Genomic DNA, 18,747 nt, shown 5'->3' on the forward strand with positions numbered 1-18,747 from the left:
GGTAGGTGTAAATACTTTTTTTCCGCGCCTGGTTTTTGTTCTCTGCTTTCCACCAGAGCTTGAATTCTTCGCCGTGTTGAGTTTTTTCTCTTTGTTTCTTTTTTTTCCTTCTCCATTTGGTGCTGTAGTAAGAACACAGCTGAAGTACTGGGAGCCCAAACTAAACCTGTCTATTACGCATTACCCGATTAGACGCCATGGTAATAAGCATTTGAATCTAAAGCTAGATTAGGCAGGGAGCAGTCTGGGGCTGGATTTGCATAGCACACATTCCTTTTCCATATGACGTGTTGGTAAATCTACTGAAAGTGAATTTATAAACCACTGGCATGCTTCAAGTGCTCCTGTTGATGCATGGGTTGCTCTCCCCACGAGGCACTCAACTGGGCAAAAAAAGCCTGTGATTGCCTGGAAGATGCTTTTTCTCCCCTCCTCCTGCTCTCACGGCTCGTGTTGCAGTCAATGAGGATGGGTAGCTTCTGCCAGCTCTAAAAACCTGCATTAATGGGGCTGAAAGTTTTTGTCTGTAGAGGCAGTTATTTCAGGGTGTTTTCTCTTCCTGTGGCATCTCTGGTGGTAGTGGAGTGTATCTGGAGTTTTCAGGTACCTAAATCCAATTTGCAGCTTCTTCAAGCTTTCTCACCAGCGTTACAGGTCTTGTGCTGGAAAATGCTGCTGAGATTTGTCATCCACAAGCCATTTAATTTCCTTCCCCTGTGGACAGTCACGAGATTGTGGATGATCTCAGGATTGCTCTCTCTTTGAGTTATTTCATTAGCATGTGTTTAGGGCATCCAAACTGCAGTGTTAATTTGGAGCAATGGGCTACAGAGGTTAGACACAGAGGAAAATGTTTTTCAAGGTTTAGGGCAGTGGCTAGGCAGCAAACCTGCAGGCTCTCCGTTGCAGGGAGGGGTTTGAGATGGAGGTTCTTTTACATGTTGGAGGTTCTGGATGTTGGAGGTTCTGGGTGTTCACGGTTCTGCATGTTTGAGGTTCTGGATGTTCTTGTTCCTTTGTAGGGAGGGTTTGAGATGGATGTGCTTGTGCTAAGAGCTAAGCAGAAAACAGCCTTACCCAGCCCATTCTCGTGGTGACCTTCATCTGATGGCAAAGTGCAGAGCAATGGTACCTTTGGGTGTCAGAGCAGAGATGCTCTGACATCATTGCCCCCGAGTCAGTGATTTGGCTTTGCTTTTTTGTTGTCAGGGCTCTGCTTAGCCACTTTGGGAGCCCAATGAATGTGGCTCGCCCCACTTGAAGCCTTTGTTTGGCCGGCTTGTGACCCTCGTAACATGGGCATGAGGAAGCATGAAGCAAGGAGTTGGGCTCAGCTCACCGTGTGTCAAACTTAGTTAGACCTGCTGGGCCCCGCTTCGTTATCAGTGGTGTCGTCTGGGCAGTGTTGAAAGACCTGGCAAGCTGGTTAATGGAAAGCTGCAGCCCTGAGTGGCTCCTATCAGCAAACTCAATTGCCACCTCTGCTGCTAGAGGTGTTTCAGCTTCAAAGCTGCTAAAGGAATGGGGGGGTGTTTTGGGGTGCTGGGGACACACTTTCTCACTGGAGAGCTGGGTGAGCTTTGAAGGGATGTCACAAAGGTGCTGATCACCACCGGTACCATGAAGCCTTGCCTGGATAGTAGATGTGAAGACCCCTGAAGACCCTGCCACCACCAGGACTCAGGAACCCTCGAAGAGGTGAAGTTCGCCATTGCTTCGGATTGTGAGTAAACTGGACTGGTGTCTATGGGGAGAAGTACTTGCACTTTGCTGGCCAGAGTGGTGGACTCCAACCCCAAGCAAGAAGTCATCTGCAAGGAGTTGTGAGCCTGGAAAGGGCCAGGAGAATCGAGGACTGGTTTGAAGACTCGGGAAGGTGAGCAAAGTGATGGTGTTGAACCATGGAGCATCTCTGCAGAGATAGCAGCGGGTGTGCAGGAGGGAGCTGGCGGATGGAAGGGGGCAGAGCGTGGTGCTGTACCCCAACAGAAATTAGTGACGTTGTGGCTTTCTGAGCCCACGTCATGCCTGCGGTGGCCACTGGGAAGGTACGTCTGTGCTTGTGGGTGCGTCTGGAGTGTGGCTAGTCCCAAATGTATGAACACCCAGACTGCCCTCCTGCAGCAGATGAGATTAAATTGAAAACTTCAAACACAGTTATCTTCTCTCGGGGTGTCTGAGCCTCTCAGGGTCCCCTTGGGTCACTTTTTCAAGCAGTTCTTTGCAATTGCAAGGCTGGGCTTTTTTTCTTTTTTAATGAAAAGGGAGATCATTGTATAAATATCTACAGGGATAGGAAGCTTGTATTGCAATTGTCGGGTGCAGTGTGAAAACGTACAAAGAAGAGAAATCCACTTCTGTACATAGCCCTGGCAGGGGGGTGGCCATTGTCACTGCAATATTGCACTTTCGAGGGGGATTTCCTCACTGGAGCGGCTCATTTTTTAAGCAGCATCTAGAGATGGAGACAGGCAGGATGCCTGAAGCATTAGGCGTGCTACAGATGCCCTGTTTGGACTTCAAAGTGTCTGGGGAAAAACAGATTTGGTTAAATCAATGCACAAAAGAAAAAAATAAAAATCCTGTGCTTGTACTCAGTATGTTTAAATTTGGTTTGTATTGATGCTGCTGATGCTGATACTTTCCTGGATTAAGCGTTAAAATAGCCTCTATTGATTTTTAAATGCATCCCCTTGGGATCTCCACCAGACAGATATTCCCTTTTGGATGGTCCTGCCAGGGAAGAGGGACCTTCCTTCAGTCTGTCCATGGCAGCGATGAGTCGGCCAACTTTGGAGTGAGCCCTTCCTTGATCCCTGCCATGGGTGGGAGGCAAGGAATTAAAGGTTAGGCAATTTAGGTTAGGCAGTTAAAACGGCATGTCTCCATTAAGCCGGGTCCTCCGAATTGGAGGTGGTGGGTTTGAGCAGCTCTCCCGGGAAACCTGAGTCCTGCTGTCTCGTGGCGTGGGGTGGTGCAGCTCCATCCTGGTCAAAGCAGGGCTTTTGCCATAGGCTACGTTGTGTTGCATCCACATTAAAAAAACAGAAGTAATCAAGCCTTCCAATTAGTCTCGCTTGCTGTGCTTGCCTGCTTTTCTCTATTATGTTTAAATGCAAACGGTCTTTTAGTGTAATGTGATAAAAATCGCTGCTTTTTCCCAGGCCGGGTGGGAGCAGGCGTTGCGTTGGAGCTGTTGGGATCGCATTGTGCCTGATGTGAACTCACATATATTGTTTTTCGGTGTTCATCTGCTGAAGCATGGGGAGGTATTAGTGTCATACTGGAAGGCAAGCAGCCAGCGGGCCATTTCTGCCATCAGACATATTTATCAAGGAATTCTCAGCCCTAGGTTCGTACTTCAGGGGGAAAAAATCACTCTGGATTAACATCAGGGTTTAAAAATCTTTAAAGGGAAATCAGCATTGCAGATGGGTAAGCCAGCTGAGAGATCTGACAAATGTGTTTTGTTTGCTTTGGGCACTTTCTGGACTACAAGTTTAATGATATCTTGAAGTTAATGATATCTACCCATCAGGGTCCCTGTTAGGAAGGACTTCTGTTTACAGCAGTCTCCACCCAGTTTCCGTTTTGAAAGAGAAAAAAACCCAGCTTGCTACACACTACGAGCTGCATGAACACCAGTGGTTCCAGTAACCTCACCTTAAGCATGGATAATCCTAAAAATCTCCAAATACAACCCAAAACTAGCCCGTAGGGACTCAGCTGGTAGCTCCTCGTTGCCTTGCCATGGTGGTGGCCCCACGGCAGATGTTGCTGTGCTGATGGACTGGAAGCATCTGCTGCTGAGCAACTTGGAAACTCCAGTTTGCGAAGCGAAATTAATTAAGAGGCTTTAAAAGTGGAAAAACCTGCCTGCCTTACCCCTTAGTTTTACACTCAGAGAGCCCATCTCACCCCGGGGATTACTGCTGAAATGGGGAGCAGTGAAATGGAAAGCTCAGCATTGAGGCTTTGCATACGATAAATCAAAGTCAGAGCCCAAATATTCACTGGAGGAGCAGGGCTTGAGGCTTGGGGGGAGAAAAAAGGGGGAATTAAAATAAAGGAAGGCTTTTATTGAACTATTGTTCTCCAAGAAAAGGCTAATTGGCAAACAAATATCCTCTTCCAGTGGGAAATACAGCTCCTCTCTCCCCGCTTGCCAGGCTGTTGAGTTTTTATTGACAAAATTTGCATCGTCAAAGGGAGTAGTCAGAGCCGGGAGTGATCTCAGAAATGAAGGAACTTAAATCCACATCCTTTCAGATGGAGAGGGAAATATTGAGAGGGGAGGTTTCCTTCCAGCGGCTGGGCTAGGAGGTGGTCCCCGCGCCCGACATCTCAGGAGGTTTCTGATCGCTGAAGCTGCTCTTCCTGGCTAATTATATGTAACTTCTGATACGCTTCACAACTCGCTGTTATCAGCCTCCTGGAAGTGTTTTGTGCTTTGCATGAGCATTTTCCCCCAGGTGGGGCCAAAACCATCAATGGAAATGGAGCGGGGCTGGATGTTGGCTTGTGCTTGTGCCAGGTGATGAGGATGGAGGTGGGATGGAGGAGGATGCCCGCTCTGGGATGCTCGGTAGTGCTGTAGCAGCCCCCTGAACTGCTCAGGGGGTCTTGTGTCTCTCTCTTGACTGTTTTTGGCCTCAAGGGCTGCCTAGCCAAGGCTTAGCATCACCCAGCCTGGACACCCGCAAAGGCTCCCTTGAGAGACCAGGTTCAAATGGGAAAGGACAACTTTTGTGAAGGTCTTCTCTGCAAGGCTGCAGGCTTTCGGGAGAGCCCCAGGTCAGTGCTAATCTTTCCCCACGCATGACCTTGGCTCTGAAAGGGCCGTCTCTGCCCCTTTGAGCCCCACCACAACGCCGCACCGACAGCTGCCGCCCCAAAACAAGAGCGGGGTGAGGGGAGCACTGGGAGGAACGGTCCCTTGCGTCGCCTTTCCTTTCTGCAGGGTTTTTCTGTGCTGCCTTTTGAAGCCAGACCGGGGCATGGGGAGTGCAGGGCGATGCTCCAGCATCCTTCCTGGAGAGCTCCCCCACCGCCTCCGCCTCCCTCCGCCTTACTGGGAAGTCTCTTGGGCTTAACTCACCTTTGACTGTGCCTGGGTTTCAGGATGCAAATCATTCAGGGCATTTAAGGGAGGAATATGTGACTTGAAAACTCTTTCTTCCTCCTACCACCAACCCACCCCTCTTTGTTGTTTGCTTCTGCAAAAGAAGGACCACAAATCCACCCAGCTGCTGGAAAAAAGGCACATGTGCATTTGTAGAATTGGGTCATTTAGCACCCTAGTGAGTATTAAGAAATATATATATATTTATATAGGTTCCCAAACTGGGTCTTTTCTGTGGTTTCACGCTTGTTGTCCTTGTTCCTGAAATAAATGGCATTTGCCTGAGCTGATCTGCTGGAGCTCCCATAAGAAGCAATCTGTAGCGGTTTAGAGGATCTGGTGCCGGCACTCAGCTCGTCACCGATTAAGTTTACCCTTTTAGTGGAGAACTCGTGACCTCCTTCAGTGTTACTGCGCTACTCACCATCTAGCTGACAGGGAAACTTCCAGGAGGGTTTGGTTTCTAATCCTCAAAAACTAAACAAAGTTTTGCTCCAGCAGCATCTTCCCTGGTCAGATTCACCTGTGCACTGAGCTGTGCTGGTCTCTGCAACCAGCAGAGGGGTAAAGGACCGTGTGGGGATCCCTGGGGCAGCTCGTGCCGTGGAGGATGGATGCTGCAAGCCCTCAGCATCTTCTCCTTGGACCCAGGCTTACCTTCATGCCCTGGGACAGATGTGGTCCTGCAACACACCGGCAACCATCCCTTGCTCCAGACTTTTGCTGGCTTGCCAAACCGAGCGGCACTGCTCGGAGGATTGATTTCAGTTGGAGAGCGTTAAGACAGATCTCATCTCACCCTGCTGTGCGCCACGCTCTTCCCCACAAAAAAATGGATTGCAGAGTCAACAGCGTGTGTGCTTCCCTTGGCCGGGAGCTTGCTTGTGCGCCGGAGAGGCGACTTGCAAGCTGGGCTGTGATATTCTCGCAATGCGATGGAGGTGGTTGCTCTTTTCACTGAGTAGCATCATCAGCTCCTCCCTGGGGGGCAGCCTGGGAGGGAGCCCTATGCAGACACATACAAAAAAGCCTCTCCCAGCACTTTTGCTGCTTGCGGTAGATGTAAATTTTGTTAAGATGGAAAAAAGAAGGCTTTTTCTGGTGTGTTACAAATTTGTGCAACCGGGTTTCCCCCCCCACCCCAATGAACGTATAAGTGTTTACTGGCTCTCTGAATCAACTGGTTTGATTTTTCTTGCTGAATTTCACCATCGAGCCCCTGAAGCTCGTCTGCCCTTGAGCAGCATAAAATGCCTTCTTGCGAGACAGCAGGCCCAGATGTATGCTTCAGGTTGTGACGAATGCCACAAGAAAAGGGAATAATACAAAGAAGAGGCAACACATTTCAGGCGAGCGTTGGGTTTTTGACGGTGCTGGCAGATGGGGCTTTCCAGGAGCGAGCTGAGAGCCTGCGACTGCAGCCAGCTCCTGTCAGCATCCTTTGGGTACTGGGCAGCCCGAGCAAGATTTGGAGATGCAAAACTCTCTTTGTTGGGTTCATGGAGTATAACAGGATTTCTGGGAAGGGGGAGGAGGGTAATTCAGGATTTGGCAGATGTATTTATAAATCCATGAAACCCAAGTCTTTGAGATTTGCTTAGGCTGAGAATTAGTGCTCTTGTGATTTAGCGATGAGTCAGGCTCCTCCTGGCAGCTGATTTTCCTGCGGCTTCACGGGAAGGGTCCTGTCCCCATGCCCTTTTGCGGCTGCTGTTTCACAGGTAGATGAAGGGGGAAAAGGCAATCATCAAACAATTTAAAGCCTTTTAGCCAAGTGTTTTGGGGTTTTTCCCCCCTCCTGCCGATATGCACGGATTTTCACCAAACGCAAACATTCCCTTCCTGCTCAGCCTGTGCCTGAAAACAGCTTTATGCTGGAGAAAAGGGTTTTTGGAAATCAGCATGGGAGCTTGTGGCCAAAAAAATCATCCTGGTTACTTTAAATAGGAAAAGCCCTGCTGGGGATGCTGGCACCGTGCTCAGCGTGGGATCCATGCTGGAGGTGCTGGTGATGGGCTCAGGTCCTCCAGGCTTCTGCACTGGAGGGGAGGGTGGTGGCTCCTGCTTAGGGGACGGCAGTCCTGTTTCTGAGCTTTTCATCCACGCAAGGGCTCTATTTCAAATCTTTTATTTTTAAAATTAAATAATGCTTGAGTCCCCCTTGTTAAAAACTGTTTCTTTGCACCGGCTTTGGTGCAAACATGAAACGGAGCAGCACTTCTCACTCGTGAGAGGGATGAGCCTAAATGCTGCTGCCTGATCGGATGGGCAGAGCACCACGCACACGTTTCGGAGGGCTCACAATTGGGACCTAAACCAAGAAGAGGTCAGGTTAGTGAGCAGAGCCAGGGAGGGTGCTGGCTGTCTTGGGTCCATAAGGTGAAAAATCCAAACGTGCCCAGGGAAGGCTTTGATGCTTCTCAGGGGATGCCTCAAACGTGCAGCTGGTCTGAAAAATGCTGTGGGAGCATCCAGGTTTTATTGCTGTGGAGGTCTGGACACGACTTACAATGGAAGGAAAATAATCTAGAAATATTTGCTTAAACAAATGATGGAAGTTTTTAGTGGGTTTGATGTGCACCCCGGCACTGCGCCCTGCGCTGGGTGTTAGATGCATGGGGAGAAGCATTGAGGGGGAGGCTGCACCATTGCTCAGTGGTGGGATGGCACAACCATAGGGTGCAATGTGTAGGATGCCAAATTTCTGCCTTCTACGTGCTGTAAAAAGTGATCCAGGGCACCTGGCTCTAGCACTTGGTGGGGGTGACAGTGTCTTCCAAAACTGCCTGCGGAGGCCAAGCGCCTCTCAGCCACCGCCAGCCAAGGAGGTCACTTTGCAGCGATGGAAGAGAGTTAGAAAATTTCTGTCGGTCAGGAGCATCCCAGGCTGCACCAAAACTCTACAGGGTGTGGGGAGGCAAAGCTTGGCGTGGCCCAAGATGCCGAAATCGGTCGGGGCTCGGCAGAGACGGTCAGTGAGCATTACTGCAGTTGCACAAAAATACTCTCCCCTTGTGCAATGCACTGAAATAAAGCTCTCCGTTGAGAAAGAGCTCGCTCAGGATCTTGCATCCTTGTTTTGGGAGGGGATGGGAGAGGAGCCAGAAAAACAACACACTAATATTCATATTTGAGGATTTAGCTCCTAGCTTCTGGGCGGCTTTGGAGGCGGGTGTGAAGGGGAGCGTGCATGCTCCTTTGCATGTGTTTGTACCCTTGTTGGGTATTTTTAGGCTGCAGACCGCAATGCTGTAATACTGGTGCTGGCTTTAAACCAGCTTGTTGGGGCATCGGTCACAGACAGGCTTTGGCAGCACGTTGCTCCACACGGGCTAATTTAGCTTGCTGAGGAGGCTGTTGAATATGCAAGCGGTAATTGCTGCTCTCCTTTCCTTAAAGCAAAGGCGGAAACGACACCGGGGTCCAATTTTCTCCTAATGACTGATTTCATTTAAGCACTGCTCAGGGCGATGTAGGCTTGATGCTTTTTTTTAGGACTGGGAAAAAACCCTAAAACTTGTCTCTCTGTGCATCGCTGAACTGCAGCCCATGGCCTCTGTCTTGCGTGGGGATCCCAGTCGGTCCTGGTGGCACATGTGGGCTGAGCTTCTTCTCCTCATCATCCTCTTCTCCCTGGGCTTCCAGGCTGAGCCCATCACACACACATTTCCACCCTTGTTTCTGTGAAAGCAAAGTTGTTTGAGAATGATTCAGCCCCATCAGTCCTGCCTTGGGATTTGGGGTTTGGCTAGAAGTTCCTTCAGTGACCCTTCCCATCCTATCTGCCCTGGCTCTGTATATACAGGGGCAATTAAACTTAATTTGTTCTGGCCTGCTCAATAGTAAAGGCCAGAAAGCACCATTAGATCACAATCTGACTTAAATTTATTGATCTAATTAGCGCTTAAAGGTATAAATGGGAGGTGGGAGCAGGACAGTTAACATGTGATGCTGTGTGGAACTGGTCCCTTCTGCTGTCCTTAATGCAAGCCTCCAGGTTGCCAGGGGCTGTCAGTTTTTCTCCATGAATAACTGATTTCTGTAGGTTTAGCAGGGAAGGAGAAGGCTGCGTAGCTGGACTTCTGACGGTGCAATCTGCGCTGTCTGCCGCTCCCCAAGACCTGCCAGGGAGCCGTGTTTTGATTTTGATCCATCACGTCAATGAATATTCATCAGCCTTCTGAAGGTTTAATGCTATTTGCCTGGTAGCTAACATATTCTCTCCCTAACCCTTTTTAGCCTTGATTACTAATAACCTACAGCCCACTCAGCCTGCACTATAGGGTGGTTTGGTTTTTGTAATTGTTTATAGATGAAAATGAGGAACCTCAGTCGCTCCAAAGTTGGAAGCAGCTCAAAAATACCTTGTCTTGGTTGCTACGTGACTCTCTGCTTTAAAACCCAAAATAAAACCTTGTCTTTTAGTCTGTCATTCAAACTCCTCGTAAAACATCGTCAGGAGCGTGTATCTCTGAAGAGCAGGTGTTGTTCTGATAAAAGCTTTCAGTACATTTTTGCAAGCCCAAGTCAGAGCTTGTACGTAGCAGCAGGTTTCAAGGATGAAGTTGACGTGGTGTTGAAAACGGGATGGAAAACACCGTGTGGAAGAGGAGAACAGGTCTGTTTGCTCCGGACCAGCTGCGGGAGCAGGATCAGGCCCTGCTCTGGGCATGGCGTGGCTGTACACGTGGACTGGGAATGACCAAGCAACCAAACTTTGCACAGCTGAGGATGTGTGGGTCGGGACCAAGCTCCTGTGCCAGGCATGAAGCACTGGGCAGCCACCAGCATCTCTGTCTGTGCCCTGCTCCTCGTGGCTCTTTAAAACCCCAATCTGCAATGTTTTCCTCCATGTTGGAGGGGACAGAGGTCTGTGTGCCTATGTTTTTTTGTTTCCCTCCCTCCTCTAGGAAAGAAACTCCCCAGCAGGTCCCAACCCCCCCTAACACTGAAGGGATGCCAGCAGGCTGCTAATGGATTTGCTGCGGTGCTGGCTGTGGAGAAGCTGCGATGAGAGAGCTTTCATGGCAGCTGAAATTCCTCCAGCGGCTGCATTTTTCTACATCCAAGATGCTAAATGTGAAATGAGATTCAGGGCTCTTTGGGAAGAGGGACCCTCCGGACTGGGCATAGAGCAATTGCACAGCCTGGGATTATCCAGTGTGAAGACCCAGTAGCTGTTTCCCACCGTTCGTGGTTCAGCAGATGATTACACCATGTGCTAAAAACGTGACATCGAAGATAATTTCAAGGGTCAGATCCCTCTGCTAAAGTAATGTGGTTAGAGCCTAAATTTTCTGCAAGGTCCCTATTTTGGGAGGGCAGCGTTTGCCATGCAAGCGGTGGTGCAGGGTCTGACCCCAGGTCTGCCCCCAACCTGGTGCTGGCTCTCCGCAGATCACAGCAGCTGTTTATTTGGGTGTATAAATCTGTAGTCAGAAGGGAATGGCTGGCTCCAGGGAGATCAGACACTCCTCTTCAAATGATGACCTTTTTTCCCAAGTCTCTTCATAGCTTTGTTAATAAATCTGAGTCATCCTTATTTCAACTTTCTGCATTAACCTTGGCTGTTTGTCCTGTCTCTTAACATCTCGGCGTCTTGTTTCGCAGAGATAAAATGTGTGGGTGTGTGGCTTTATAAGACAAATGTTTAGGCTTTTGAAAAATTCTCTACTTTGTTGGTTGACTTTTTTTGTTAGGGTGTTTCTCTGCCATCCTCATTCCTCGTAGGTGGCTCTCTTCTTGTATCGTTGTCTTCACGGTCGCAATTTTGGGACAGTATTTGCCAGGTCCTTGACATTATCAATCAGGCAAGACACATGTCTCCCGCCCTGAGCTTTGCTCCCAACCTGAGTTTCAGAAATCAGCAAAACCCAAGTGACCGCCAGCATGAGTGATGCCCGACGTAAGCACTGCGTAGGAAAGTCTGAGCTACTGGCACCGTGTGATTTTTATCAGCTGAAATCGCGTCTTGTAAATATTTACTGGAATTTCAAGTAGGGTTTATCTAATTAAAGCCAAGTAAAACTTTCCATGAAAAAAAGCTGCCCAACCGGCAGTTGCCGGTGGATGTTTAGGGACACGTTTAAGAGCTGAGGAGAGAATAGAAGGTATTTTCTCAGCTCTGCTGCCATCTGTGGCTCAGGGCATCCTGAGCCACATGAGGTCTTCAAGCACGGAGTCATCCGTGCTGGGGACCATGTACCTGGTGGCTCTGAGTAAATCCAGCTGTTCCTGGCAGCAGCTTCCCAAATTTGCCATAACCCTAGCCAGACTGAGACGGGGGCTGGCCTGGCTGCCACCGCATGGGGAAGTCGGCGGGGATTTGCTGAGATTTGCAGCAGTGGTGGGGGTCCGGGACCCCTCTCCCTACGGGGATGGCGGCGTGTCCCCCCTGCCGCTGCCAGCTTCGGCACAAGGCAAAGCAAACGCATCTTTTTAATTCGCGCGGTCGTCAAGGTTGCCAGGACCGTAAACATCAAATCTGAGCAGAAATATTTGGCACGTAAACCATCTCCGCTCTTCCCCTCCGCGCCGAGCGCGTGGGTGGCTTTGATTCCTCCTCCCCTCGGCGGGACGGGAGCGCAGCGCTGCGGGGCGGCTGCTTGAGCCTCCTCTCTTCTCTTCCCCTCAGGATCTAGTGCCCAGGAGGGAGGGACGCAGAGGATTTTGGCCATGGCCCCAAGGAAGAGGAGCGGTCGGGGGATCTCCTTCATCTTCTGCTGCTTTCGCAGCAGCGACCACCCCGAGATCACGTACCGACTGCGCAATGACAGCAGCTTCGCCCTCCAGACCATGGAGCCCGCGCTGCCCATGCCGCCGGTGGAGGAGCTGGACGTCATGTTCACCGAGCTGGTGGTGAGTAGGATGCTTTTTATTTTTATTCCCTCCCCAGCCCCTGGGTGTTTTTTCCCCTCTTTCTAGTCTCCCCAGGCTTGGTTTTGAGTTTTCAGGCAAGCTTTGGGGTGAAGGGAGCATCAGGGGCTGCTGTTGGGAGTGGTTCTGCACTGAACCTTGAGCTCTGCTCCTCCCTAAAGTCCTGCCAGTTTGGGGTGGTTTCTCTTTCTTGTTAGAAAGCCTTGATTTCTTAGAGCAGGGGCTGGGGGCTGGTCTGGCTTTGTGCACCTCTGAGGTGATGCAGGGCTGTCCGAGCCAGTAAAGCAGGTTGTCCCTTGTAGGTGCAAAGTGACTTTACTTGCTGGGCACTCTGCTTCACAGAAATCCTTGGGTGTGGGCTAATTGAGATTTGGACAGTCAGGATATTGTTTCTTTATCCCTCAGTACCAAAACCCTGAAAAACATGAAAAAAAAATAATTGACAGCCAAAAAAGCTTTAATTTCGTCTAAGCGAAAACATTTTGGTGTGGTTTGTTGGATGGACCCAGAGTGCTCCACTTGGAGTTGATTCAGCAGTGCAATGGGATTTCTCTACGGTGTTTTGATGCGCAGAGGGAGCTGGGAGTCGTGATGCTGCTCAGTCACACCTCATGGTATATAGCATGTCCTGTTAGATGCCAGGCAGTGTGGTTTTGGTGACCAAGCCACTTGGTAGAGGAGAGCTTCAGGTTGTATGACGAGAGCCAGTTTTGCCCAGATGTCCTTCTCCATGGACAGGATGAGACATCTGGCAGACTGGGACACCCAACACAGCACGGTGGGGATGAGACGTCCCTGCAGCAGGACTCTTCTGGCAGCAACTGTGCAAAATGCCACTGGTCAGGTTCGGTTTGTTCAGGTGGAGTGACTGCCTCCGTTCCACATTTTTCTCCACTGATAACTTGGCCAAATCGGATTTTCCTGGGGAAATTCTTTCCCATGGAAAACTCTCCCCATGCCCCAGCCAAAGGCGGCGTAAGGGCTTGTTGCGCTGTGGCTCGGCATCGCCAGCCGGGCTAAAGGAGGCATCTACGCGGCCTCACGTGCTGGAGCCCCACCAAGCCTGCGGCACCTCATCTCAGCCCAGGATTTTCAAAGCATCTCCCCCAAATTCAGCCAGATGCTTGATGCAGAGGCTGAGCCGCAGGGAACCGCTGTGCGTGCGGTTGAGGCAGGAGCCCAGCGGTGCTTGCAGGGACCAGTCAGGCCCGGGATATGCCCTTCTGCTCTCCATCTCTTGCTCCGTGCTGCCGAGATTTTGGGTTTTTTCCCCCAGCCAAGGGTGGGAATAAGGCTCAGAGGCAGCTGCTGCTCCAGGGCACACCGGCAGCAGGAGCCATGCTGGTTCCCCAGGGACTGAAATCATATAGGGAGGGGGGACAGCGAGTGCTCACCGTGCTCCTGTGCAAGCAGCTGCAACCCCCTGGCTCCCCAAAAAACCCATCAGGCAAATCTCAACCCAAGCCAGTGCCGGGTGGGAAGGAGGGGGAAGCCAAGCTCTGCCCCGCGGGTGCAAGAGGGCAGATTCCCATTCAGGGGAGTGAAGTTGCAAATCCCCCCCCCCCGCCCCCCATTACAACAGCTCCTTCTTGCTCTCACTAACCTGTTGGTGTCGGGTATTAAATTTCAGCATTAGTTAAATGGTTTGGAAAGTGTCCCACTGTTTCTGTATAAACCCACTGTGTAACATTTGGAAGAGAGACAGAGAAAGCACTCAGAGGTGCTGGGCTGATTTTTACGCCTGCAGGAGCCCGATGCAACCCAGCCTGTCACGCTCGACTGTCCGGCGCGGGATGGCTTGTGCCCGCTCGGTGGGACCAGGGCTCCCTCCAAAGTCCTCGGTTGTCTCGGTCGATTGGGCTGAGGGAAGTCAAAGGGGTTGGAAGGGATCTGGAGACTTTGCCAGCTCAGGTTGGTCCTTGGCCAACTCTTCTCTTGCAGCTTAATAGTGACTTTTCTGCCCCATTTGTTCCCGTTAGGGACTTGGAGTGGCAGGAGTGGAAGATTTCAGGCCTGGGATGGGTGGTATCTTTGAGGACGTTGCAGCAGTGGGTTTGGTCACCGGGCTGGACAATCCTCCCACAGAGACCAACAATCCAGCAGGGTCCCTGCTCCGCAGATCCCATCCTGCTGCATACACCAAAGGGCAAAAACTCTTTCTTTTTGGAGCCATCCCACAAAGTATTCTCTGGGCTTCGGGTGTTTTTTAAGTGTGCCTGTTGCTCGGAGTCAGGGAACATCCGTAGCGTGAGAAATCGGTGATTGCCCCGTGCCAGCGGCCAAGGACGAGAGCCTGAGCTGCAGAGGGACGTGGAGGAGCTGGGACTCCAAGGTCAGCTAAAGGCATGATCTGCTCTCCCGGTGTCTGTTTTATGGCCTGCTTTATGTTAGATGGAATAGTTAAATAGAATAGTTAAATAGTTCGGGTTTTATTCTGTAGCGCTGCAAGTGTTTCTCAGGAGGAACAACAGGGAAACAAGGGATGGGTTTTTTTGCCTGGGCACAAACAGGAACAATTAGCCTGTAAGAAATGCCCGATTTCATCCTGAGCTGCAGGGACAACGTGCTCTGTCCCAGCCAGCGGCACGCAGCAGGCAGGGGCTTTTCCCGGGCTCAGGGCAGATGCAGATGTTGTTGCTGTGGTCAGTGACTGATCGCTGCTTCCTCCCGGAGGAAGCTTTTCCCTTTCCCTTCCTTTCCCCCCGCCTGCGCTGAATGGGTTTTCATCGGGGTATTGTTGGGATGTCGCTCAAGCGGGCACCAGCCCCGTCTGAAAGGCTTTTCTTTGTCCGCTGTCCTGCTGGGGCTCCGGCCAGGCTCAGCCACCCAGGAAGGAGCAGGTGCTGGCAGGGAGGCACAGACAAAAGCAGGGTGTTTCAGGAAGATTTACTAATTTGCAGCTCTCTTGGCTGGGACGAGGTTTTTGCAATTTCGTGCAGCTCTCCTTGCATCGACACCGGTGCAACCCCCGGCTCGGGCCGGCGGCGTTTGCTTCCTGGGGCTCGTGCAGCGGTGTGGTACCTGCCAGGCAGCATCCATTGGATTTAAGGAGTCGCGGGAACCGTTGGTCCTCCCGTAGGACACGTCAGGAGGATCGCTGTGCCGTGGGGCTGCTCGGCCCTGGCAAGGGGGAATATCTGGGGCTGCGCAAGCTGCCTGCGAACCAAGAGAACAAAGCTGTGCCATCTGCCACGGCTTCTTTCAAGAGGCTCCTGCGTATCCAGGCTAACAATACGGCGTTTCTTCAAAGGCTGAAATCTTGCTTGCGCGCTCAGAGAAAGCACTTGCAAAGCTCCGCATAATGGGGCCATATGGTAGATCTTGCCGTAACAATCCTCCCTATTTTCTGCCAGCAACTAGACTTTCCACCAGATGGGTAAATGACTGATGTCCTTTATATCTGCTTAACACTCCCTGTCACTCTGAGGTTTGTAATGAAACGCTCTGTGTGTGGTGGTGTGCATCGGCCCCACGGGATGTGCACCAGGCGGGGGGGGGTTGGAGGCACGGGGGGGATTGAACGGCTTGGTCTGGAGAGGGCAGCGGGAGCCCCGGCAGGACACAGGACCCCTCGCTGGCACTCTTCCCGGTGGGGCAGCATCTCCATCTCTGTCCCAGCAGTACCAGAACGATGCTCCGGCAACTCCTGAGACCACCTGGAGGAGCCGCCGGGTCCAGCGTGGCTTTGCTTGCCTCTGGAGCATTCATTGTCATTAGCAACGGGGAAGAAATTAGAGCAGCCACCGTCTAGCCCTGCATCCCGCCCGTGATAGGCAGCAGCCCACTTTTAGCCTATGAAACCAGAACAGGTAACCTTCCCCGGGTCCCTCTGCCCAAACTCCAGCACCCAGCAGGTCTTAGGGACCTGGGGAGGTGATGCCAGGAGGTGGGTGGCTGGTGGCTGTGCCGTGTCCCCAGCCCCCTGGGCTCAGGACTGCTGCAGATCCTTGCCCGCTGACGTTGCATGGTGTTAGTCACTGCCTTCACTGGGATCTGCTGGAGGGGAGATATTCACACATGGTCTCTGAAGTGCTGGGCTTTATGCCTTCCCCTCCCGCAACGTGGAAGGCTGCTCCATCCCTCCCTGCTGCTTTATGAAGTAGTGGAAACTTGGGAGCCTGGGGAACAAAAAAAAGGTCTCTGGCAGCTTACAAGATTTATTACAGCATTTGTTTTTGCTGTACTTGGGGCAACTAATGCATTTCATTAGAGCCGCTCTTTGGATGCTATCTGTTAGGAGATAGCATCCCCCGTCACAGAGATTAATTCTGTGTCGCCTTTGAAATGCTTCATGGTGGGTGATCGGTCTGTGGCTCATGATGTGGTGGGCTGCTCGGGTAAGATGCTCCATGCGTAACTGTCCCGCAGAGCCGTGCCTTCCCGCCCTCTCGGCGTGCTGGGATGATTGCAATTTTATACGCTGCCCGAATGGGGAGCGGAGGACTACCTCAATGCGAGGAGAAAGCGGTGGTGCGGTCACTGTGAGCACTGTTACATGTTAATAACAGTGCCAGGTTGGGAACTCATTGCTAGAGATATCCAGTTTTACTTAGGAACTTAAGTAATGTGCTTTTCCCCCAGTTTCTAATCCAGTAAGGAGAAAGTATGAGGTTTTTGGCCTTGCAAAACAACACGGCTTTTAAGTAACAGCTGAGGGATCAGCTGCAAAGCCAAGCTTTGCATTTCATGCTTGCAGGTCAGCTGTCATTTTTTGCTGCCTGGTCTTTGCAGCGTTAAGGACTTCAGGATTTTGTGAACCACTGAATGGTGGCCGAAGCCATTTTCCCCTATATATGCAAAGAAAAGCATGCAGTTGGTACTCAGAAAATTGTGTCCTGGGCAAAACACCCCTTTCTGCAGAGTCCCTCCAGGGTCAGACACGCAGCACGGGACTTCTGACCCTGTCCCACCACCATGTCCCAAGACCAAGCTCCCTTGAGCTTATGGTTGCTTTTAAGGAAGAAAACCAAGTGATTCGGTAATGTCTGCTTTTAAATTCACTCTGCAGGGAACCATGTGGACACTTTTACAGGTCTGCCCAGGTTCTGCTCATTAGATGTGAACAGCCTGGACCTGCCAGGCTCTCAGCCCAGCCCAGCCCACCACTCACAGCGCTTGTTTTCATCACCTCGTGGCATTATACCCTCACAGATAATCTCTTAAACGTATGTTTTAATAGGTAAGCATCTGATACAGAAGTCACACACCTACTTGGCGAGAAAATAAGGATTTTCTGCCTACACGCGTTCCACGAACCTGAATGAAGTAATCCACTGAGGAATGCTATATTTCAGCTGAAGCATTCATGTAATTGCAATATCTGTAACAGCTACAAACCAGTGTGGGGGCTTGCCCAAAAACCATGCTGTTCCCGACCTGTAATTTTACAAAGGAGCCATGTTATAGCACAATGTGAACTCCAGCTGAAGGTAGAGAGCACATAAGAAACCCCTTTGTTTCCAGGAGAAGTACAGCTGAAGTGGAAAAATTATATGGTCTACCTGCTAAATGCTTTCCACTTTGCACTTCGTAAAAGAGGAGGCCACATCCCTGGGAGATGCGTGGGCAGCTCATTCGGTAACGCGTCGGTGACCTTAATTGGGGCATTTAGGTTTTTGGCTTGTGCCGGCTCCAAGTGTTTCTGGCACAGGTCACCACGGAGAGTACCAGCCTCATTGGATGGGGCATCTGCTCCAGCAGTGGTCTTCTCCTTCCTGATGGCTCGGTGCTTGGGTGTTGCTGGAGTTATAGGCAGGATCGAGCAGCACATGGGTTGTGCTTCATCACCAACCTCAGCAGGAAGCTTTCCTGCTGGGAATAGTCCGTGCATGCCTCGTGTCTGTTGGCAGATGCAAGTGAAAGCTGTCCATACCGCTGTAGTATCTGTCGCCGGCAGAGTCCGGGTGTTCCTCGACGTGCAAGCATCACCAAAGTCGGCTTTTGGCAGCCGAGGCTTTCTGCAGCCCCACAGGCAGGATCCTGCCTGAGCACCCGGAGGTTCTAATTCCCACCAACTCCAGTGTTCAAATCAATACTGTTATTTACAGGGATCAGCTTCCCTTCCCCAACAACACATCTATAAGCCCAGCTGATGCCTGCTTGCTCTAGGCATCTTGCTGGATATCAAACCTCAGTCAGAAATTGACTCCTTCGGGGTGACTCTCTGTCTTTGACCCTGACTAAGTTCTTAAAAATGTCTTTAGGATGCCAGGTGTGACTAAAGCCAGGGTTGTGGGGAAATGAGGACCACTTGTCCCATCCAAGTTTTGGGTATGCAAGGAGTCCATTTCCTTCTTACATTGCCCATCAGCATCAGGCTGTGGCTGGCTCCTGCTTCCCTCGGCTGCATCCTTCGGGTCCCGTGTGCAGAGTGGTAAATCTTGGGAAGCTTTCAGGATCAAGTTGGCGTGGGGCTTTGCAGCCACTAATTCCCACCCAGCCCCTTTTTGAAGCCCTTCCCAGGGTGTTATCTAGGGAAACCTTGGAGCGGTTTAGCCCCAGACCAACCATGCACAGTTTTCTTCCGTGAGCATCCCTGTCAGGCGGGGGACATCTGAAGACACACTTGACCTGTTGGCTTGACTTCCAACTTCAGTAGCTCTCAGGGATGGCAGCCACAGAGGTGATATCCAAAAACTGATCGAAAAGGGAGCCGCTTCTTTGGCTCCGTAAATAGGTGGGAAATCCACATCTGAAATCTTCTTCCTATTTTTCGCGAGCTTTGTGCTTTATTATGGTAGGAGGTGCAC

At 51.0% G+C, this 18,747-nt stretch overlaps 1 protein-coding gene across 3 annotated transcripts in view; it reads left to right on the forward strand.

Moving 5' to 3' along the window:
- Nucleotides 1-18,747, forward strand: part of DAAM1 (dishevelled associated activator of morphogenesis 1) — a 98,355-nt gene that overhangs the window by 27,108 nt on the left and 52,500 nt on the right. For all 3 annotated transcript variants that reach the window (XM_075029592.1, XM_075029594.1, XM_075029593.1), the window contains exon 3: nt 11,757-11,980. In XM_075029592.1, coding sequence (XP_074885693.1) covers nt 11,798-11,980 — 183 coding nt within the window. In that variant the 5' untranslated portion in view covers nt 11,757-11,797. The remainder of the gene's footprint in view (nt 1-11,756; nt 11,981-18,747) is intronic.

Source organism: Buteo buteo, chromosome 6, assembly GCF_964188355.1.
Source record: "Buteo buteo chromosome 6, bButBut1.hap1.1, whole genome shotgun sequence".
Taxonomy (NCBI): Eukaryota; Metazoa; Chordata; class Aves; order Accipitriformes; family Accipitridae; genus Buteo; species Buteo buteo.